At 35.6% G+C, this 24,756-nt stretch overlaps 1 protein-coding gene across 1 annotated transcript in view; it reads right to left on the reverse strand.

Moving 5' to 3' along the window:
• Positions 1 to 1,751: 1,751 nt before the first annotated feature.
• Positions 1,752 to 24,756, reverse strand: part of LOC124637065 — a 31,991-nt gene continuing 8,986 nt past the window's right edge. The window contains exons 4-6 of the mRNA XM_047173385.1: positions 20,926 to 21,100; positions 4,484 to 4,620; positions 1,752 to 2,003 (exon numbers count right to left, since the gene is read on the reverse strand). Coding sequence (XP_047029341.1) covers positions 1,807 to 2,003; positions 4,484 to 4,620; positions 20,926 to 21,100 — 509 coding nt within the window. The 3' untranslated portion in view covers positions 1,752 to 1,806. The remainder of the gene's footprint in view (positions 2,004 to 4,483; positions 4,621 to 20,925; positions 21,101 to 24,756) is intronic.

Genomic DNA, 24,756 nt, shown 5'->3' on the forward strand with positions numbered 1-24,756 from the left:
CGTTTTAGAAGACTTTCACAAAGCAGCCCGGAGCTTGGAAGTTAGTGATTGGTACACCCGTGCATCGGAGAGCACGTAAATGACGGTCCTGCGCCTGATCTCTCTCCGGTCGTGTCGGGTTGCCGTCCCATCGGGTTATGAGTGTGAAGGAATAGTGAATGCACCTGTGTCTGCGCAAATGCTTGTGCACTATAATATGTCCTGCGCAGTTGGCATCTCCTTACATGAGAACAGCCGCCGTAGCCGATAATCGGCTAGGAGGAAGACATAGAACGGCCAAAATACTATACTTGTGTGTTCATGACTCTCTTATAAAAGCATACCCAAATAAATAGGTTAAGCTAGAGATTAAGCCTAGCTCGTCTTATGATTACAAAATTGTCTTCTTCTATTTATCCATATATTTGAGTTCCATTCACAAAGCTATTTTTACCAACAAAATGTAGATCATCTCAAAATACAATACAATAGAGTTTCCTGGAAATATACTTACGTCTTACATACTTACTCGATAATCTTGCAATTCTTCGAACACACCTGCGTGATGTGACGTTGTGCTTTGAATATCAATACGAGACATATTTATAAGATAAGGAAAAATTCAATTACAGGACAAACGTTTACTTGGATGTATTTACAAAACGATAAAACATATAGGAGAATGAATGTTCTTAGATATATATTTTTTTGAGAGTTTGTTTAATAAAGGCTTCCTAGGAAATCTTTTCATAGAAAAAGTCCTACGCATTATCTACTAAAGCCCGGGCTAGCTTTTTTTTTTAATTCGACCTGATCAGCATAGCATTATTAATATTCAACGACACCGAAATCCTCCATTGTCCATCCATGTCGGCTATTATATAAACCTTTCCTGTTCTAAAGTGTCATACCCTTTAATGTCAAGTTCTCACCCGGCATACCTACTCTAATTTTGATTCATCTCCTTTCGGAACAGCAGAATGAATATGAAAATAGAAGCTTAAGACTACGTGGACAAAACCACGAGTAAAGCCTAATAATGGATAAAATAATCATCACCCACAAACTCCACGAAAGTACCTTGTAGTATTTATGTAAACTTCATAAAACCCAAAAATAGAACAAGTCTTTAATGGTCTACTTTCCTGTAATTTTGAAGTGAGCTTATTTATTTTTCAAGAACTGAGCCACTTTTCAAACTTTATTGGCGAAGTTTTAAAAGGCATTGTTGATACCAAATTCAGGTCAGAAGTTATTCTGGAATTTTAGCTCGTGAAATTTTGGAACACCTACAAACAATAGCGGTTTTAGAAAAGTTTCGGGACTTGTTAGCGGGAGTGACTAAGCGAAAATAGATCAAAATGCAGAAATTAACTCTGCAAAATCACTTTTGTTTTGAATTTATGCTAAGGTTTGGATAACTTGAGGATAATTTATTTATTATAATATAAATATGTAAAGATTATTATGACTCAAAATTTTACATTAGGGTTTTTTTCAGTGCGACGTTCCGTTTCATTAGTGCCTATAAATATAACAACGAAGCGTATATTTCAGTCTCAAGATAATATTATCAATGTATTTCATTTCTATCTGAAGGTTACAATTATGTACGAAATCGCATTCGTTATTCAAACTCTCTTCTGTGAGACCCATAAAATTTTCTTGACAACCTCATTATTATCTCCATCCTCAACAAAAACAAATCACAAAGGACGCAACAAATAAAACATCATAAATATTACAATGAAATTTTATTTCCCAATAACTATTCATAATTTATCTTCATAATCAAACGTATATTTACATAGTTCTAAACGCTTTTCATCACGTTGGCAACAGTAAGTAAAGTTCATTTGGTTGGCCCAAGGCCGGTACATTATAAGCTAGGGCTGCGAAAGAAATCACAGGTATTAGGAACAGTGTTCCTTCTGTTATATAAAGTATCGTTAGGAGTAAAATGAGCGTTCCCACTGTAGGTGGATGTAGTGATCGAGTCCCGGCATGCAGTTCTGCTAGGCTTTCTTCTGGAACGAATGGATATGTGTTAGTTAAAGTACAGCACTTAAATTATCTACATAATACAGTATCTTTGACTTTCAATAGTTGCTACTGTACATCGGTCAGAAATGTATAGTGAGATCGGTATTTATAATAAGTTTTCATGTAGTGGTTTTGAGATTACTGCAGCTTGGAAAACAAAGGAAAATCGTGTCAATTTCATTGTGGCATTACACGCTACTAAATCTAAGATAACAGTCAAAAAATGCTAAAAAATTTAGTTAATCGAATAGAAAATGCAATTATATAGATCAAAAGATAAGGACCAGGTCAACGTGAAATCGTACATTCTTCTTTCACTTATTTATATTATTTTCAGTGCAACTACAAACGGGAACATTATTATTAAAGCCACGACTCTCGCTTTGAAGTTTTCTTTTACTACTTAAATCAGTTTTTCTGATACTCGTATAAAAGTTCGGTGTTTTCTATTTGCATAATAATATCATTTGTGAGTTGAGATCGAAGTTTCTGGAACTTTTTTGGCTCAAATCTCAATATCAAAGATTGAATATTTTGATATTTGCTATATTTTTCGGTTAAATTTTATATTATTTCGAATGATTTGGCGATCAAATGTGATTAATTTGTTGTATTTGGAAATGGATTTTATATTCATGGAATTTTCTAGCACCACCATTAGTTTAAAGCCACTCAAAATGATTGTTATTTTGTAATCGGCAAATTGCACAAAAACTTTTTCAATATTTTTCATTTCGTTTATCCATATGCAGAATATTTGTTATGATCCGTTTTATACCAAAAATTGCAGTGAGTAAGTACGTGTATGAGATACGTACTTAGTATGAGATTTTTGGCCTATGATTGCTTAGGGTAAAGGCGGGATAGATGCCGCAGTGGGATAGATGCCCCATTTTTAAAAAACCTAACTTCCCATGCTCGCGATTAAGAAACAATCGTTTAACTAGAAGCCACAAGCACCCCGCACCTAAATTAGCCACGCGCCATCGAGGGGTGAGGTCGCGTTTCGCTCGTGTGTGAATACATCTCTGCGGCGAACTTACAGCGAGCGTAAAATTTTTAAAGGTGAGTATTTGCTGTTGTATAACTTTATAAGTAGATATTAATTCCATCAAATTTTTTATTACGTATGTATATTGGTTCATGAAGCATACATTTTAATGTAAATAGTTGCTCTATTGTATTTATTTATTTAAAAAAATACTAGGGCATCTAACCCTGTCAAAAAGGATAGTTGCCCTGATTTTTTACGGTATAGGTGCCCCTAGGGGCATCTATCCCTCCATACACCACGTGTACCCTGAATGTATTATGAGTGCTTTGAATATATGTTTTTCATGTGTTTATGTATAGGTATTTACACTTTTTATTGATTACGAATGATTTACAGTTCAAACAGTGAAGATGAAGACAATTCACCTAAGAACAAAGTTAAGGAATAGAAAACTAAAGGTTTGCCGGTGAAGAAGACTAAAAGAGATGGACAGGATGAGCCTAAAGATACAAATAAAAATAACTGCATAGAATGCTTTGAAAACTATGAACAAACAAAGTCTAAATCCGACTGGATTCAATATGTAATGTGTCAGTGCTGGTTACATGAAACCTGTACACTTTTCAGAATTTTTTGCTCGAGATGTAGAAAACTTAAAGCACTGTCCGGTTAAATATTATGATGCTAAGTATATTGTGTTATTTTGGTTTTTAAGAAAGAATGATTTTTATGATTTTGCATGTTGAAACTAAATAATTAATATTTTATAATAAGGGTTTAAAATATAAAATACATTATTTTTGTTGAACAAAGACTTTTAGAATTTTATTGTGTTAATTTTAATTAATCTGATAATTAATATAAAAAGATTTTAAAAACTGCAAAACACTTTTCATTTCAAATAAATTAAAGTCAAAAATTATATGAATATTATTAATATAAATATACTTAAACAGTATGAAGGGCATCTATCCCGCATCGTAGGCATCTATCCTCGCTAGTATTTTCAAGGTGGGGCAACTATCCATAGGGGTAGGCATCTATCCCCAAAAATTGAGGTCTACAAAAAGCTAAAATCTGCAAAACGTGTAGTATATAGGTCCAAAAAGACAAATCACAAATAAACATAAAGGATTAAACTAGTTACATTCATAGGTGTTATTAATGTAGAACCAATATTTATTAAATTATAAGCATATTTCAAAAAGTGGGGCATCTATCCCGCCTTTACCCTACGGTTTGTTGCTGTGTCTTTGATTTAGACACGTGCTTATGCTAACATCATGCGCAAAATAAATATACTATATTACTGCATCTTGAGGAAACCTGGACTATAAAAAGTCTGAAATCACCAACCCGCATTGAGCAAGCGTGGTGATTAATGCTCAATCCTTCTCCATGTGAGAGGAGGCCTGTGCCCAGCAGTGGGACGATAAAAAGGCTGTAACATATTACTACAATACGTACCGTTAAGTACATGCACAGACACGGTATGAGACCTGGCGCCTCTGACTGCACAGGTGTAGTTGCCGGCATCGCTGCTGTTGACACGTGCGAGCCGCAACTGGCTGTCAGCGCCACCCGGCACTTGTTCTGTCTTTACACTGTGGAACAGAAATATTGGGTCAGTAATATTAAAGGTGAAATGTATATTGTAACAGTCCTGTTGTCGAACGTACCGGCGCCGAACTGGGCCGCACCGTGCTTTTTGTATGAAAAAAGAGCATCGTCCGTAGGTACCCTGTACGTCTAGCGCACCGCTTCGTCTAAGGCCGTCAAACATAATAAGTTAAAAGCGCCCTAAGCTATATTACTGTCAAGTTCAAAATACGTTTATTCATTTTTGCTTGAAGCTGCTATATATAACTATACTCTCGTTTTAAGTTGGTCAAGCTAGGATGTCTCTAAAAAGAGACATATATCATTAACTAAACTTTTGCAGTCATTAAATTAAAATGTCCTACTTTCAAAGAAAGTATTACAATATTCAAGGCATCAGCGTTCTATTAGGTGGTTGTCAACCGTGTTTTGAGCGGGATCTATTTAAAATTTCATATATGTCTGGCCTGGCCGCAAGTTCTACGTTTGCGTGGCCCGTTAACATTGTATATTTATAAGCAATCCGGCTTCGCTTCCCCTTTTTATCTGCACTATAATGTACCGATAGAATGTAGAATAAACCATTATTGCCTTGTTTTGATGGGTGATTTAAATATTTTATGTTTTAGGGTTCGAGTAATTTAGGTTGGTATTTAAACGGTGATATTTATTGGTACTTAATAATATGTTTAGGATCACAAGTGTATCTATTCATGTAGCGGCCGTGACAAGTGTTCAATAAGGCATCGAAAAGCTGAAGTTTACATTAGGAGTTTAATTTAGAGTACTCGCACACTACAAACTTTTAGTCGGCAGCTCGCATATTACAAAGATCATCTAAAAAAATTGCCAACAAATGCCTTTGTCAAAAAATGAAAATTTACAAAAATCCATTTAATTCAAATATGGAAATTATTCACAGCAATTTTTTTTTGTAGCCTTATATCACATATGCTGTCATTTAAACATCTTTGGTAGTCGTAACAGAATGTTACAGTCAGAAGCCAGCAAGTCTGACAACCAGTCCTACCTAGCGGTATTGGGTTGCCCGGTTAACCGGGTTGTGGAGACTTTTTAGTCAGATAGGCAGCCTGTCCTTACACTGGAACTCAGCTGCGTTAGATCAGACTGGAAGCCGATCCCAACATAGTTTAGAAAAGGCTAGGCAGATATATCGAAGACACCATAAAATTTTACAACTTAGATATACGAAAGGACATGTATCTTTTTTGAGATAATATACCAGTAATTATTAATATTATGTATGTAGGTACATACTACTTACAGAAGATATATGAAGTAGAAGTACTACTGGCTAGTTTGGACTTGGACTTGCCTGAATTCCGAGACCCTGAATTCCGATAGTCGAGACATAAGACTGTATGACAATAATTGCGAAAAACGCGACTTAAATTATAAACAGGATTGAATAGCTTACTCAAGGTCGTGTACGACCTCCTCAAAAATTTGTTATCTATAAACCTTAATAAGATAACATTAAGCACGGTTTTTGTTGCAAGTAAATTACATACATGTTATTGTAATATCTGCGAACATTTGTCCGTATTACTTATGTAACGATTTGGAACGAAACCATAGCGTGTTTTTATTTGAGCCAACGCCATCTATCGAGCAAAAAGACAACTTTAATGTCAACCTTTTCACATAAAATTGAAATCACTGAAAAAGCTTAAAAAACATTGGAACGGTAAAAAAACTTTTCATCCATACACCTGAAGTAATTCCAGCAAAACATTGCAACAAGAAAAAATTTTGAAAAACCCCCGACGGTAAAAATCTTATTGAAAAATAATAAAATAACTCAAAACCCCCGACTTAACCCAATTATATAGGAATATCCGTCGGGGGCTGCCATTAAACCAGCTAAAGGATTCCTAGTGTCGTGAATACAATTATTGAAGAATTAGCTGGTGCCCGCGACTTCGTCTGCGCAGGTTTAGTATTTCGAACAATATGTTTACAAATTGTAGCCTATGTGTTATTCTGATGTATAAGCTATATTATTGTAAAGTTTCATTAAAATCCATTGAGTAGTTTTTGCGTGAAAGAGTAACAAACATCCATACATCCATACATACAAACTTTCGCGTTTATAATATTAGTAGGATTGTAGATGTTTAACGATGACATAAAATACACTCAATTAATTATTGAATTTTCATATAGAAAAGGCAGCCCCCGACGGTTATTCCTATATAATAGGGTTAGGTCGGGGGTTTTGAGTTATTTTATTATTTTTCAATAAGATTTTTACCGTCGGGGGTTTTTCAAAATTTTTAAGTTTGTTTAATTTTATTTCAGACTATTTAGAGAGCATATACGAATTATAGTCTATATAATATGTTATTGCAATATTATTTTGCACTGATATTGTAGCGCCCGCTAGTGAACTACTGGCGTAATTTTTATTATTTGGGAACATGCATTAAGCACGTATACATTGCTGATGAAAACAGAATTGTAATCAGACGTTTTGATTATATTGCAACATTGTTTGGCACTAATATTGTGGCGCCCCCTAGTGAGTTATAGCCATGACACCTATCTAAGAAAATGAACTCATCGAACACAAAACCGTTATTGAAAACCGCATCAAAATCGGATCATTAGTTTAGAAGGTAGGTGGGAACATTACTGTTTTGCACTAAAATTGTGGCGCCCCCTAGTGAGCTACAGCCATGACACCTGTTTAAGAACATGAACTCATGGAACACAAATCCGTTATTGAAAACTGTCTCAAAATCAGATCATTAGTTTAGAAGGTAGGTGGGAACATTACTTTGCTGTTTTGCTCTAATATTGTGGCGCCCTCTAGTGAGTTACAGTCATGACACCTGTCTAAGAACATGAACTCATCCAACACAAATACGTTATTGAAAACCGCATCAAAATCAGATCATTAGTTTAGAAGATAGGAGGGAACATTACTTTGCTGTTTTGCCCTAATATTGTGGCGCCCTCTAGTGTGTTACAGTCATGACACCTATCTAAGAACATGAACTCATCCAACACAAATACGTTATTGAAAACCGCATCAAAATTAGATCATTAGTTTAGAAGATAGGAGGGAACATTACTTTGCTGTTTTGCCCTAATATTGTGGCGCCCCCTAGTGAGTTACAGTCATGACATCGGTCTAAGAACATGAACTCATCGAACACAAATACGTTATTGAAAACCGCATCAAAATCAGATCATTAGTTTAGAAGATAGGAGGGAACATTACTTTGCACAAACGCACACACAAACACACAAACACACAAACGCACAAACGCACATCTCTCACCCTAAACGCATATACCTGCTCCGTTCCGTCGTGGGTAAAAAAAATTAAAGGGTATAAAACTCTTTCTCGAAGTCCCTTGACCAATTCGTAAGTCTTAAAGTTCTGTAAGTCGTTTTTACGTGAAGCTGCTATAAACATAGTCATAAACTAACTGTATAGTTAGTTTTCTCGTTTTTAGTTGGTTAAGCTAGGATGTCTCTAACAAGAGGTATCCATCATTAACTAACTTTTCATCATCATCATCATCATCATCTCAGCCATAGGACGTCCACTGCTGAACATAGGCCTCCTCCTTAGATCTCCACAGATACCTGTTGCAGGCGACCTGCATCCAGCGTCTTCCGGATGTTGTTTAACTTTTACTAACTTTTACGGACACAAAATTAATATTACCTACTTTCAAAGAAAGTATTACAATAATATTCAAGGCATCAGCGTTCTATTAGGTGGTTGTCAACCGTGTTTTGAGCGGGATCTATTTAAAATTTCATATTTCTTATGTCACATATGCTGTCATTTAAACATCTTTGGTAGTCGTAACAGAATGTTACAGTCAGAAGCCAGCAAGTCTGACAACCAGTCCTACCTAGCGGTATTGGGTTGCCCGGTTAACCGGGTTGTGGAGACTTTTTAGTCAGATAGGCAGCCTGTCCTTACACTGGAACTCAGCTGCGTTAGATCAGACTGGAAGCCGATCCCAACATAGTTTAGAAAAGGCTAGGCAGATATATCGAAGACACCATAAAATTTTACAACTTAGATATACGAAAGGACATGTATCTTTTTTGAGATAATATACCAGTAATTATTAATATTATGTATGTAGGTACATACTACTTACAGAAGATATATGAAGTAGAAGTACTACTGGCTAGTTTGGACTTGGACTTGCCTGAATTCCGGGACTCTGAATTCCGATAGTCGAGACATGAGACTGTATGAAAATAATTGCGAAAAACGCGACTTAAATTGTAAACAGGATTTAATGGCTCACTCAAGGTCGTGTTCGACCTCTTCAAAAATTTGCTATCTATAAAACTTAATAAGATAACATTAATTAGAAACACGTTTTCAGGGTGGTTTTGCCACGTGTGAGTTAACATCAGAGAAAATTTGTCCGTATTACTTATGTAAAGACTTGGAACGAAACCATACCGTGTTTTTATTTGAGCCAACGCCATCTATCGAGCAAAAAGACAACTTTAATGTCAACCTTTTCACATAAAAAATTAAATCACTAAATGAAAAAGCTTACGGAACACTGAAACGGTAAATAAGAAATTTATTTAAAAAAAGAATATTTCGCCTTCATTGAGCCTGCAATGGCAATCATAATTCGCTTTAGGGAAAATATCTCGTCAATTTGAATAAGTCTAAAAGAAAACTACAAATAAAAATAGTTTAGATGTACACATGAATGTCAAGTTTTTACCCGATGTCAGCTCACAACTTTATAGTTGTAATACCTTAATTATCATCATCATCATCACCTCAGCCATAGGACGTCCACTGCTGAACAAAGGCCTCCCCCTTAGATCTCCACAGATACCGGTTGGACTTAACTTATCTTTTTTTTATATAAATAACTAGATGATCCCGCGAACTTCGTATCGTTTAAACCTTCCCTGGACCTCTACAAACATTTTAAAACCAAGAAAAGCCAAATCGGTCCAGCCATTCTGGAGTTTTAGTAGGACTAACGAACAGCAATTCATTTTTATATATAAGAAGATAATTTGCCCAAACAGTCCAGGGATGTTTGACAAATCTAATGACTAACTCCTAAGTAACATTTTCAAGACTTAAGCAGCAAAAACATTATGTAATTATTAAAAAAACAAAATACCCGACTGCACACTAAAAAAAGAGTAAAACAAGCCCCACAATAATATTTAATTTATAAATATTGATGGAAAGCATCGCAGGCGGGGACCAACAGAGGCTTATTTATAGTCATTTCGGTTGTGCACCATTTAGCAGAATTTTCGTTGGTGGCGGTCAAGGTGGTCCCCGCCTGCGATGCTTTCCATCAATATTTATAAATTAAATATTATTGTGGGGCTTGTTTTACTCTTTTTTTAGTGTGCAGTCGGGTATTTTGTTTTTTTAATAATAATTCTTTTATTTATAACTTTTTAGCTGTTTTTATTTAACGAAAATGTTGTAGATGTAGAAGACTATGTATATGTAAGTACCATTTTAAATTATTTCGACGACATTTGGCTTTAGATTACGAGTGATGTTACTCCGCAACATAAATTTACCGCCAATCTGGACTGTTGGTAGTGAAGAAGAAAAAGAATTAGGTGAGTCATTACTGCTGAAGACCCTTGTGCCCTTATGCGTGTGCCCGCATTCGGGCTGTATACTCGAGCATATCCCCCTCCGCACCGCGCCGCGCGCCGCATGCCAGGCCACGCCCTATCTTTTTGCTTGCTAACGCATGAGTTGCTTTGCGTTGACGCAGAATTAACATGTTCCCGTGGGAATTTTGAGAAAAAACGTATCCTATATTAATTATTACTCCCGTGATTGAAATGAATCTAATGATACCGCATACATATTTTTTTAAAGGGAAATTTAGAAAAAATATCCCGTGGGACTTTTAGGATAAAATGTATCCTATGACACTCCCGTAATCAAGACAAATCTAACGATACCTCATACATCAAAATCCATCAAGCCGTTTAGGCTACAGGAGGTCACAAAGGAACAGACATACATACATACTTACATACACTCGAAAAACATTACCCTCCTTCTTTGGCAGTCGGGTAAAAATGTAAAACATGAATTTTGTACTTGTCTCATAAATTCACAAGTTTGTTTCTTCACTTAAGTTTAGGAACTTGAAGTTAGTTTAGAAGTTGTCTTGTTAATTTGACCCTTTGTCTGTCATCAAAAGTAAAGTGAGTTGTTGGTAATTCTTTTTCAGACAGAAAACTAGGCTCGGGAGACATTTTGTTAAAGTGTATACTACATTTTGAAGAATTCTTGGAATTACATAAAGAATATTTTGATGTAAATATAAATGAAATATGCTAAAAAATTATTATATGATTATGATAAAAGTACTGAAAGATATGTTTCAATCGTATCAAAATCTACGAGTAAGACACGATTATTTCTAACTCAAGAATGGTTATACTAATTCATCTGAAAATTGGTGTTAAGGTATGCTTACAGCTAGGTGAAGCACAGGATTTTTTTCCTCTTGCTGCATTAAATCGAACTAATAACACTATAAAATATAGCCTATAAATAGGCGTACTTAGTTTAGTAACAATAACTTTAGAACTAATTCGAACTCTATCTAAAAACATTTACCAGTATTTATATAGCACTTCACCAATATAAATATTACCAAAAAAACTACACTCAAACTATAAGCACCTTACATACTTCAACATACACGGTATATTTAAAGCTGAAACTTTAATGTAATTTCCCAAGTAAGCTTAACCCACTAACCAAGTTCCAGTATTTAATAATTTACACATACTTTGACAAAATTTTCTCTCTCTCACTGAAACTTAAATTGAAATAATCTAGGTTCATTAAGAGTAGCACACTGAAGACTTTTAGTCGACCGATAGTTTGTTTGGGCTCATAAATCAGTATAAAGATGAATGGCAGTACGCACATTACAATGATCAGGTATTTAGCCCGTACCAGGTCTCCAGAAAACTTTTATTAGAATCAAGATTTTCTTTAAAAAAAATGCCAACCATCGGGTCAACTTTCGGCAGACTGTTTGTCTGTAGTGTGCGGGTGCTCTTAATCTCTCTATCATGTGAATATACGGGATTAAAACATTTTGTGATTCGCTGACAAAAGTACTATGCTTTGATAAACGTGATCTAAATGTGATTAAACGTACAAACTAAAATGCTGACTATTTAAAATGGAATCTTTTGGAAACGTCAAATATTTTCAGCATTATATTCTTGTTTAAACAATGTTCGCAAAACCTTAATTGTCTGAATAAAATGAAACATGTTCTACCTATTTAAAAAAATCCTACTAATACGTGGGTATCAGTTGGTTACCCCTTCACGCACTATTGGTTGAATTTTGGTGAAACTTGACAGTAAAATATTGTATGATCAGACTAACATTTAGGCTACTTTTCATCCACATTGCACACTGTTATAACCTTTATTACAAGGCGATAAAGCCTAAGTCAGCTTCACCCTCATACAACGCATTCATTGCATTTCGCCATATGCTGAGGCTGCACTTTTATGAAGCACGGAATATAATATCTACATTAGTCAGTTAGACTCTGGACGCCACCGCGCCGCTGTCGCGTTACCAAATTTAACGAATTTGACCGTTACTTTTACTTCAGACATTACTTTAACTTTTGATGAAGAAACTGGCCGTAAGAGGGACATTTTAACGGATAAATTGTGTACAAAAAACCTGTGTGTGTGTTGTGGACAATAAAAGTGGTTTTTTATGCAGAAGATAGTCTTTTCTTTTTTTTAAAAAAGACTAACGGGGTCGGCCTAGTAACAAATTGGTGTCAGAAGTGGGATGCCAGAGACGAAGTCTTACGACGTTGAGTCAAACAGACGCTGGCATCCTTAACCTACAGCCCCCCGTTAATTTGACCGACAGTAAGTCTTGACCCAAGGTCAAGCCTGCGTTGCTGCTTGGACGACGGTCAGCCTCAGCTCTTTAGCCTGAGCCCGCTCCAGCCACATCGATACTTGGACGACGGTCAGCCTCAACTCTCTAGCTTGAGCCCGCTCCAGCCACATCGACACTGGGACGACTGACAGCCTCCACTGTGTAGTGAGAGTCTGCTGCAGACGGCATCAGCAACAACCATAAGCTCCAGGTCTAACTCACCAACCATCAAACCCGAGAAATTCCGCAGTCAATCAATCGAGTGACTGCCCAACCTTGATACGCCAAATCGCAACGAGACTCCGGACTCCGAGTTCCTACTGCGCACCAGATGATGCAGGTGCCAGCGGCAACTATCGTGTTACTGTGAGTGTTTATTGTGAAATACCATTTTACTAACTCAAAGTGTCTCTGAATTCGTGTCTGTGGATTTCATACTATTATTCTAAATAACTTACTACATCGCTTTTCTACTTTCACTGAATTTAATCGTTTTATCTATCCTAACATTATTTCTAAATAATAATATTCTAATATATTTAACTATAAGCTAAATTTTGCCCAACATATCATAATCTTTCATGGCCGCCAAAGAAGAGTCGAAACCTAAACCAAAAGAAATGTCCGACAAAATTACTTTGTCCGTTTTAACCAAATTTATAAAACCCTATAATGGTGACAGGGAAACACTACCTGCATTTCTCACAAACTGCGAGAATGCCATGTCATTAGCTACTCCGGAACAACAAACTGTGCTTTGTAAATTTATAATTTCACAGTTAGAAGGCAAAGCACAAGTAGCCTGTAGTCTCAAGTCGTTTACATCGTGGCCAGAGTTTAAGAGCTTTCTAAAGGCCACTTTCGGGGAGAAAAAGCACGCCACACATTTATTATCAGACCTGCAACATTGTAAGCAATCATTAGATGAGGATGTTACAAAATTTTCTTTAAGGGTGGAGTCAATATTGACTCGTATACAGTCCGATATACACTATAGTTGTAAAAATGACAAGGAACTGCCTGGCAGAATAGCAGCCATGGAGGACCTTGCCTTAAACACCTTTATGTTAGGGTTAAACCCTTCCATATCGACTATTGTCCGCTGCAAAAACCCGTCTCACCTAAACGAAGCAATACAATATGCTATCGACGAAGAAAAACTATACAATTTATCCAAATCTAATGCTAAAACCTCTAAACAGTGTTCCATCTGTAATAAACCGGGTCATAGTTCATCTGAATGCTTTAAGAATAAAAGGCGTGACCGAGATTCTAAAATTTATAGTAATTCACCGTCTTCTAGTACCAGTACTAATTTCAATAATTATCCTAAAACTTGTAATTATTGTAAAAATATTGGACATACAATTAAAGAGTGTCGCAAGCTTCAATATAATATGAAGCAACGGCAAGCCGCTGACAATGCACAACGTGACCGTAACTCGGCACCCGCAAACTCTAATGACGCACTTACACACACATGCGATGCTATAATTAATGATGATGATAATTTAAACTAAGTAAGATTTTGGTACCGTGTCTGCCAAAATCAAACAAAGTTATAAACGACACGACACCTACTAATTCTACTAAATTCGCTAACTTTCGTTCTGCTAACTTCAAATCTCATCCAAAGGAGATGAGACCTTCTAATTTTACATCTCATCCGAAAGAGATGAGTTCTTCTAATTTTACACCTCATCCGAAAGAGATGAGTTCTTCTAATTTTACATCTCATCCGAAAGAGATGAGTTCTTCTAATTTTACATCTCATCCGAAAGAGATGAGTTCTTCTAATTCTGCATGTCATCCAGAAGAGATGATTTCTGATTCCGCATCTCATCCAAAGGAGATGAGTTCCAAAAAATCTACGTCTCAGTCGATTAAACTAAGTTCTATTACGTCTAGTGATAACCCTAAACCTATATATGAAATTAATGACTTTTGCAAAAAGGTAGCCTTACCTCATACTTACCTATGTACCAATCATGCTCAAGGAAAATTATGTTTTCTCATTGATACGGGATCAACTATAAGCATTGTCAAAGAATCTTGTTTACAAAACCATCCAAGCTTATCTACTGAAACTGTAAAATTAAAAGGCATTAACAGTTCAGAAAATCCAGTCGAAACTTTAGGTACCTTTCAAATGGAGTTCAACTTATCTGGAAATATACATAAATATAAGTTTCATGTCACTAAAGACGACATAAATCTTCCCAATTATGATGGTATAATTGGTAGCGACTTTTGCAGTTATTTTAGAACAAACATCGATTATTCTTCAAAATCAATTTCTATATATAATCATTCTATCCCTATTATTTATACTCAACCTTCATATAACATTCCAGCTCGATCTGAAGTAGTTGTCGAGTGCACTGTATCAAATTACTCTCCTGAACTTTATCATAACAACGAAGCTCTCGTACTAGATCATATTATACGTGAAGGCGTTTATGTCGCTAATTGCATGGTATCAATTAAACCTAATGGTAAAACGAATGTGACTATTTTAAATACTACAGACTGTGACATTGAATTAAGAAATTATCACGTGACGGCAACGCCCCTTGAACTTGATTATTCAACTATAAGCTCGTATAATATTAATGCTACCTCTTGTTCAAAAAGTGATCGTGTAAGTAAGGTACTGAATCTCATCCGCTGCTCTCATCTTAATGATGAGGAAAAAGAGGCTCTTTTAGAATGTTGCTCCCACTATACAGATATTTTCCACGTTGAAGGTGAACCCCTAACATATACTAATGCTATTGAGCATACTATTAATACAGGCGATGCACCCCCTATTAATGTCAAATCATATCGCTTCCCGGAATGTCACAAGCAAGAAGTCGATTCCCAAATTCGTAAAATGCTGGACCAAAAAATTATTCAACCTTCAACTTCGCCTTGGAGCGCTCCAGTGTGGGTAGTTCCGAAAAAAATGGACGCTTCTGGCAAACAAAAGTGGAGGATAGTTATTGATTATCGGCGCCTTAATGACGTCACCGTTTCTGAGACTTATCCACTGCCTCTCATCACGGATATTTTAGACCAACTAGGTCATTCCAAATATTTTAGCACCCTGGACCTCGCCAGTGGCTTCCATCAATTGAAGACCTGTCCCAAGGACATGCCCAAAACAGGTTTCACAATTAGCACTAATTCTGATATGTCCGGCCACTATGAATTCACCAGAATGCCTTTCGGGCTGAAAAATGCCCCTGCCACATTCCAACGCCTTATGAATACTGTACTATCGGGTCTACAAGGTTTACATTGCTATGTGTATCTTGATGACTGTATCGTCTACAGTCAGAACCTACAAGATCATATACAGAAACTACAACTAGTATTCGAAAAATTTCGTGAATACAACTTAAAACTCCAGCCGGACAAATGTGAGTTCCTAAGGCATGAAGTAACTTACCTTGGCCATATCATTACCGATAAGGGTGTCTCTCCTAACCCTGAAAAGGTCAGCGCTGTATCGCAATTTCCAGTACCTAAAAACCCCAAAAACATCAAGTCTTTCTTGGGCCTTATAGGCTACTATCGCAGATTTATTGAAAACTTTTCTAAGTTAACCAAACCACTTACGTCTCTATTAAAAAAGGATGCTGTATTTCACTGGAATACAGAACAACAACATGCATTCGAAATTCTAAAAGAAAAACTAATTACTGCACCTCTTCTGCAGTACCCCGACTTTTCGCAACCATTCAATGTAACTACAGACGCAAGCAATTATGCAGTTGGCGCAGTATTGTCTCAAGGTCCCGTCGGCAAAGATAAGCCGATCGCTTACGCGTCACGCACCCTAAATAAGCCTGAAGGCAATTACTCAACCACGGAAAAGGAGTTACTAGCTATAATATTCGCCGTGAAAACATTCAGGCCGTATTTATATGGTAATAAATTTAAAATAATCACCGATCATAGACCCCTCGTGTGGCTATTTAACGTAAAAGATCCGGGTAGCAGACTCATTCGCTGGCGCCTCAAACTTGAGGAATATGATTACGAAATTGTTTACAAACAAGGTCGTCTCAATTCCAACGCCGATGCGCTATCCCGTTGCCCTGTCAATACTATTGACATAAATAATTTAAATAATCTTTCATATGAACAATACTTTAAAGCTCAATTCACGAACCAACTTCCAGTCTCAAATACCATCGTAGAGGAATGTATCCAAGGATTACACTCATCCAAGTTAAATATAATCGCTTGTCCAGTCTCTTTAGATTTTGACTACTCTATGCCTCATTGTGAGGAAATACTATCGCAGCTCGATAATTCCGCTGACTTATTAAATTCCGAACGTGAACCACTTACAATAAAATGCATTAACAATAAAAATAAAACCTACTATTTTCTATATACAAAAGTTAATCACTATGAAGAAACTAATTATAGAGATGTTTATAACTTACTAATTAAACTTAGAAACTTACTTATCGATAGTCAAAATATTACTAGCCTTGCATTACCAGATTTTACAGATCCATTTTCAAAACTCACATATACTAAAATCTATAACATGATTTCCTATATTTTTCACAATACGAATATTAAGATCCACATATACAAAAACCAACTAATCTATCCTACTCCAGTAGAAGTTCCTAAAATATTAAAAGAAAACCACGACTCTGTGATAGCCGGTCACCCAGGGTCACAACGAATGTATTCGCGTATTAAAGCTGCGTATTATTGGAAGAGCATGCGGTCCGACATTGAACAATACGTTAAGAAGTGCAAACTTTGCCAAATTAATAAACCTTTGAGGAAATCGAATAAAGCCCCGATGGAGATAACTTCAACATCTACCAGACCCTTCGAAAGGTTGGCACTCGATGTCGTAGGTCCTTTACCCGATGCAGGTTTCCAGAATTTTAAATTCATCTTAACATTACAAGATGATTTAACCAAATTCACTAGCGCTTTCCCAATGGTCACAGCCACTAGTGAAGAAATAGCTAGGAACCTTGTTCATTTCATGTCTCTTTTCGGCTTCCCTAAAACCATCCTAACAGACTTAGGTACTTGTTTTACATCTGAATTATTTAAACAACTGACCACAATACTTAAGGTCAAGGCCCTTTTCACCACTCCGTATCATCCCCAAACTAATGGAGCTCTGGAGCGTTCACATGCCACTCTGAAAGAATACCTAAAGTCTTTTGTCAACGAAAACCAGAATGATTGGCACTGTTATCTATTCACCGCAATCTTAGCTTATAATACTACACCACACAGTACCACTAACTTTACTCCCTTCGAGTTATTGTATGGTCACAAGCCATCTATTCCTACATCCTTATATGAAAGTACCGGTAACACATACAATGAATATATCCGAGCTTTACAATACAGAATGCGCTATAGTCGTGAAAAAGCCATTCAAAATATTTTAAATAGCAAGGAAAAATCGAAGCAATATTATGATGCCAACTCTCGCGATATTACTTATAAAATAGGAGATATGGTTTATCTTAAACACCACCATAGGTTACGTAAGGCCTTATCCCCTATATGGAAAGGCCCTTACAAAATAATAAAAGTACATAATAAACATAATGTAACTCTACAAGTAAGCCGCAGGGCTGTTAAATACCATACCAACGAAATTAAACCTGCCACAACCTAACCTATTTCCTATATTTATTTTCAGAATAATATGCTGCCACGGCACTTCATGCCTCGGCCGCACCGAATCAAACATCATCCCGATCTATCATAGCCCCGGGATTTATTTTGAACCTACAACGAATATTAACTTCTACACTGATCATTGGAAAGTAATTACCCACGTAGATCTAGTTTCCTTAGAACCTTATCTTAATAAAATCGAATCTCTGTTACATGATACTTTAAATTTGTGCGACAAAATTTTACCAAAAGAAGAAAGTACGTGCAAAGATATGTCTAGCCCTATCGAAGTTTTAATTCAGTCCGATTTCATCAAACTACAATCATTGTCGCATATAATTTCAAACCAATCAGTAAACAAAGTTAAGCGATCTTTGGAATTTGGAGGCGAAATCTTAAAGTTCTTTTTCGGCACATTAGATGCAGATGATGCTCGAAAATATGACGCTGCAATAGAGTCATGCAAAAAGAGCGAAACAGAACTATTTCATTTAATGAGAGATAATATTCATATTATCAAGTCCACTGTAAATAATTTTAACACTACTATTTACAAACTTAATCAAAACGAGATGAAATTAAATACCCAAATTAGTCAGATGAATGAAATATTCTCTCAAATTACGAAGACCGATAATCTATTATTATACACCTCTAGGTTAAACAACCTTCTTAATATTATAGAGGGTTCTTTACTGGCTATTTCTAATCTACTAGATACTACTCTAAACTCTATTTTATTTTCTAAGGTTAATGTACTACATCCTAGTGTTATAAGCCCTTTGAATCTTTATTTAGAATTGACTAAGCATAGTAGTCAAATAAGCAAAAGGTTAGATTTCCCGGCTCCCTTAACGATCCAAAATATTCATTCTATAATTGATGTTTCTGAATTTAGTTCTTATTACTATAATAACAAGGTTATCTTCATACTACAAATACCTTTAATCACTCCCGATAGGTTCATGGCCTATAAAAACATACCATTACCTACACCTCATGATGACTCACATAATACATTTGCTTTAATTCAACCTTCTAACTCTTACATTGCATTAAGTGATGACAGAATGCATTATGCTATGTTGGACACTCTTGATAAATGTAAAATAATAAGTAGCAATCTTTCTATCTGTGAATTGAATACTATATACTCTTGTATAAGTAACCCTAATTGTGAATCCAAAATCTTAACTGAAATAACATTGTCATTACCTACAGAATGCAATGCTAAAATATTGTATGGTCAGATTGATATTTGGCAAAAATTAAGAAATAACAAATGGATATATGTTCAATCAAATCCAAATAAATTGACCATTAAGTGTGATGAAAATATTGATGATCATTCAATCACCGGTACAGGAATTGTAAAATTATCACCCAATTGTATCGGATATTCAAAAACTGTTCAGTTAATACCTACTAGCTCTTATTCTTTATTTACTAAGTCTCCTTTAGATATAAGGTTTGATATAACAGCAGATGATTGTTGTAAGAAGGACATATTTAATAAAAGCTTACCGCTTTTGTCGCCAATCTCTTTGAGTAAAATCAACTTAGATTCTCTCAAATATGCAACGCATCAGATGGATAACTTAGAGCAGGAACTGAATAATTTGGAAAAGGAATCTCATTTTATTAAATATGGTCCTTACTACTCCACTTTTACTTATATTTTAATCATGTGTTTATTCTTATACGTAGCTTATAAACTATATAAATATTTTAAGAACAAACAATCTTCCAATGTTGGATGCTGTGTTCAAATTTTCAATCAATGTTATAATCAAAAATCTAAACGTAAATCTAATATTTCAAATAGTATTGAGATGACGGAAGTATCTTCAACCTCTGAAGAAGACAATAAGTCTATTCAGTCTTTGCCTATTCAACACATAAATTATAAACCCACTTGTAAAGTTAATAAAGTTAGATTTCCGTCAAATAGGAACCTTAACTTCTAAGATAATGTTAACTAACTATAAATTTACTATTTTGTTGATTTTCATTTAGAATTGTACTTTTACTATTACTTAATATTCTTAAGACTCAAATGTCTCTTTTCAAATGTCTTTTTTTTTTTCATTTAGAATTGTACTTTTACTATTACTTAATATTTTTAAGACTGAAATGTCTCCCTTAACGGTCACATCTTCGATTTACAAACTTCGCTTCATCTTGATGAGATAAAGCTTCGTTTAAGAGGGGGAGCTGTTATAACCTTTATTACAAGGCGATAAAGCCTAAGTCAGCTTCACCCTCATACAACGCATTCATTGCATTTCGCCATATGCTGAGGCTGCACTTTTATGAAGCACGGAATATAATATCTACATTAGTCAGTTAGACTCTGGACGCCACCGCGCCGCTGTCGCGTTACCAAATTTAACGAATTTGACCGTTACTTTTACTTCAGACATTACTTTAACTTTTGATGAAGAAACTGGCCGTAAGAGGGACATTTTAACGGATAAATTGTGTACAAAAAACCTGTGTGTGTGTTGTGGACAATAAAAGTGGTTTTTTATGCAGAAGATAGTCTTTTCTTTTTTTTAAAAAAGACTAACGGGGTCGGCCTAGTAACAACACGAAGTAATTCTCTCAGAAACCAGCAAAATATGACAAAGAGGTATAAAAGTATTTCTTTAAAACCCCCTTGACCGTGGACTTCTCCAACTTCCCATAATTCTTAGAAGAATATGCTCACCTGATCCCTCCCCTAGTGGTGTCAGCATTGAGTGCCCTCCCCTCGTGCAGCCACGTCAGCATGGCTGGTGTCTCCACGTGCCTTGCTCTGCAGACCAGCGCTAGTGTTGACTCGGCTTCGTAGTACTTCTCCAGGAGTGGTGCTCCGGCCTCGTCGACTACCCATACTTGCGGAGCTAGGGAAAAGAATTATGAATTAAGTACATTTTTTGAAGCCGCTCGAAACAAAACTGAAATAAGGGCAGGAGAGTGATGAAGGTTATGTAGGTATTAAAGAACGGGAGACAGACATCAAGGTAATTTTGAGATACCTTAATTTTTTTCTAGCTAGCTTGTTGAATTTTTGATAAAATAGAAACGGAAAGCCTTTCAGATTTCGTGTTGTGATATTATAGAAGGGATGTTCAGTATTCCCGGCATCTGTTGTCTTTTGTACAACTAGATGGCGTTGCCACGTTAAAAAGCAGGCTATGGTTTCGTTACCATTTTAAAGGTTGTTTATTTTTGTCAAAATTGGACAAGGTAAGTTGTAAGATGGCTTGCCACAAATTGCCTACTCAAAAATGTCATCGAGATCTCAGGCTATTCTGTTTTTCACCCAATAGAAAGGTTGAAACAATTTTACTGATAGTAAGTTTATTAACACAACTAGAAGTATACAGCTTCACGAGCATTCTGAGAAAGATGTAATAAATGTTGGCATATTACAAAAAAAAATTAAATGTTATCAACACCAAAAATGTACCTTATATCCTTGAACCTAAAACTCAAACTTCCATCACAACATTTTAAAATAAAATACAAATTAGTAACAAAATTAAACTGACGACAGCTCACAGTAATCCTCATTATGACTAACACTCATTTAACCCAGTTACACTATTAACTGTAGCACACTTAACTGAAGGAACTCGTTAAAACTTTCTCCTAACTATTGACGGTGACAACTCGATTCTGAATCGAGAATGGCTTACTCGACTTACGGGTATCGAGATGATGCGATTATTGTCATCTTAATTCGATTAAGATCACAATAATCGCATCAGCTTGAATTGATATCGTTTTGGTTGTGTAGTACTTATATTAAGCCGCGTTGTACAATGTATGCGTGTAAGAATCTGTACGTACCTCAGAAATTGTCCTATGTGAATGAAAAATTCTAATCCAGTTTTGGGTCAACAATAAAGCCATAGAAGTTGTTCATAAGATAGTATAATAGGAAATGACATAGGTACTTATAGGGGGTACGTACGAGAGTACATAGAGCGAGTAAATTATTACAAAATGCTGAATCCCTTTTTTCTCTAAAGAGAGTAGAAAATTACTTCTCTGCGGTGGTTAACTGGGAGACTTTCCAGTACATATTAGAGATGTTTTTCCCGCTATCGCATAATAAACGTTAACCCTTTATACACCGAAGAACATAATTAATTAAAGTCCATCTCACATAAAGTCAGATAGCGCAATAACTATCAATAGTAAAACTACATCAAAGAACCAGTGTAATATCGCCCACAATTCTCAGTACCCCCACCAATATAGGAGAAACTTCCACGGAATATCCGCCACGGAATACCGTAAAATCCTAGACATTAATAATGCTGAAATATCGATTACAACGTGGGAAATATCTTTCGGAAATCTTCGTGAGCGGCCGAAGGTCGAGTCTCCAGATAATATCTTACACGTTAGCTAGACTAAAATGGAAAAGACAATTTCGGTAAAAACTCTGCCTAGATTTCCAGCCCAGAAAATTTAGAGTAGGATTAAAGTAGCTATATATTTTCCCAGTAACCTTAATTTCACCGGAGTATGGCTAAAATGTACCTACATTTTTTATGAACGTTTCATCTCCACATTTTCTCTTTCAGCTCAAATATTCATAACATTCATGCTTTATCCTTTATATAAATATCAATAAAACCTTCTTACGTAGTTCTTAGTAAGTAATATCAAACTACTTGGATAAGGCGTATCTACTACGGGATCAGGTAAATATTCGGACAAAATCTGTTTGATTTTGCGCAGTTTTGGGCATTTTATTAAATACTAGCCGTTTTCCCGCGGTTTCACCTGCGTTCCGAGGGAGCTACTGCCCGCACCGGGATAAAATATAGCCTATGTTACTCGCAGATAATATAGCTTTCTAATGGTGAAAGAATATTTAAAATCGGTCCAGTAGTTTTTGAGTTTATCCATTACAACCAAACAAACAAAGTTTTCTTCTTTATAATATTAGTATAGACTATACGAGCTAGAAAAACTTATTATCTAGAACTGACTTACACAGGTGTATGTAAATATTAAAGTCATTTATTTGTACAGGAAATTGAGTCAAAAAGAATGATAAACCTAGCAAATATGATAATCGGGGCGTGCCTGTTCATAATGTAAGTTCTACCTAGTAAAAAAATTAAGCAAACCCCACTTTGATGAAGTTATTACCTACGTCCAAGCATTTATAACTGTCTAAAAAATATGCTTTTATTACTGGACATTTTAATACTTTTTGTATGCAAATTACGTAGCACCAGACCGAATGTAAAGCCTATCCAAGACAGGTCTCGTTTAATTTGATAAATCGTTCCGTTAATAATATTCAAGTAGCTGAATAAATTTCATGCGGTTTAATGATTTATTAGAGATCAAAGATATTGTGGTCCCTTGTTACAATTTTGTATGTAGACCGTGTAATTGGAGTTGAAAATAATAAGTTTTTTTTTTCGTGGATAGGTATACTTGAAACTGCGTGCTGTGTTATAATTATAAACATAATGTCAGTCTGGTTTATATTTATTTTGATTTTGAGAAAAGATAAAAAAGTTACACTCTGTGTGTATTACGCAATTATACTAAAACGGCTGAATAAATTGAGATAAAATTATCAAATAGTGACGAGGTACTCTTGAGACTGATGACAAAATATTAAAGTAGTTCATCACAAGCGGAATGAAATTCAGAAATTTCTCTAACCGCGATCATTTATCAGTTGAACCATAATAATAACCCGGTAACCACGCAACATATTAACCTTACATTAAAGTAGGAAAGTTAATTTGTTTTAGGGTGCTTTACTCAAGTTAATACGCGATCATGTTACTGTAAAACATCAAAGGTAATGTTTCAGGCAATTTGGTGTTGGCGTAATATGCGTATTAAGTTGACGACTCGGAGCGTATGCTGTAATGTTGCAATAGAACGTTACCTTTAAAAAGAAGCGAGCGTTATAATGCAATCTTAGCATCAATCTTTTGTTATTCTAACACTGGGCCTGTCTGTATTAATAAGTATTGTAAATGCGAAAGTAGACGTCGATCTGTTCAGTTTTTACGTCTAAACTACTGAACCAATTTACTTAAGTGGTATGGTACACGAGTAGTCCATAATCTTCGAATTCTCTAATGCAAAGGGCATGGTCGATATTATATTACTGTGATGATCAATAATAATATCATAATATATAAAATAATAATATCGAAGATTAGAGATTCTTGAAATATAGATGACAAACTTATCATTTCCAATAGAGCAGGCAGTTTTCAAAGCACTTCTCATTAAAAGAAATAAATCAATCTCAATCAGCCGGTCAGTCTTCACCGTCTAGAAGACTTTGCATCTCCCAAATGACGACCAAAAAGGGTCATAGTTGACCTTCAAGGTCGGATATGGCCGTATTCCGGTAAAAAGACCCTCCAGGGACTTACAGCATACATTATTTATGAGTATGTCGTACAGATGATGGAGGCGGGAACTACTACGTGATTAGCTTTGTAATTGCTTTTCTATGTTATACTAGTATTTTACCCTTGAGGATGAAGCTGAGCTGAATATT

Source organism: Helicoverpa zea, chromosome 15 (assembly GCF_022581195.2).
Source record: "Helicoverpa zea isolate HzStark_Cry1AcR chromosome 15, ilHelZeax1.1, whole genome shotgun sequence".
NCBI classification, from domain to species: Eukaryota; Metazoa; Arthropoda; class Insecta; order Lepidoptera; family Noctuidae; genus Helicoverpa; species Helicoverpa zea.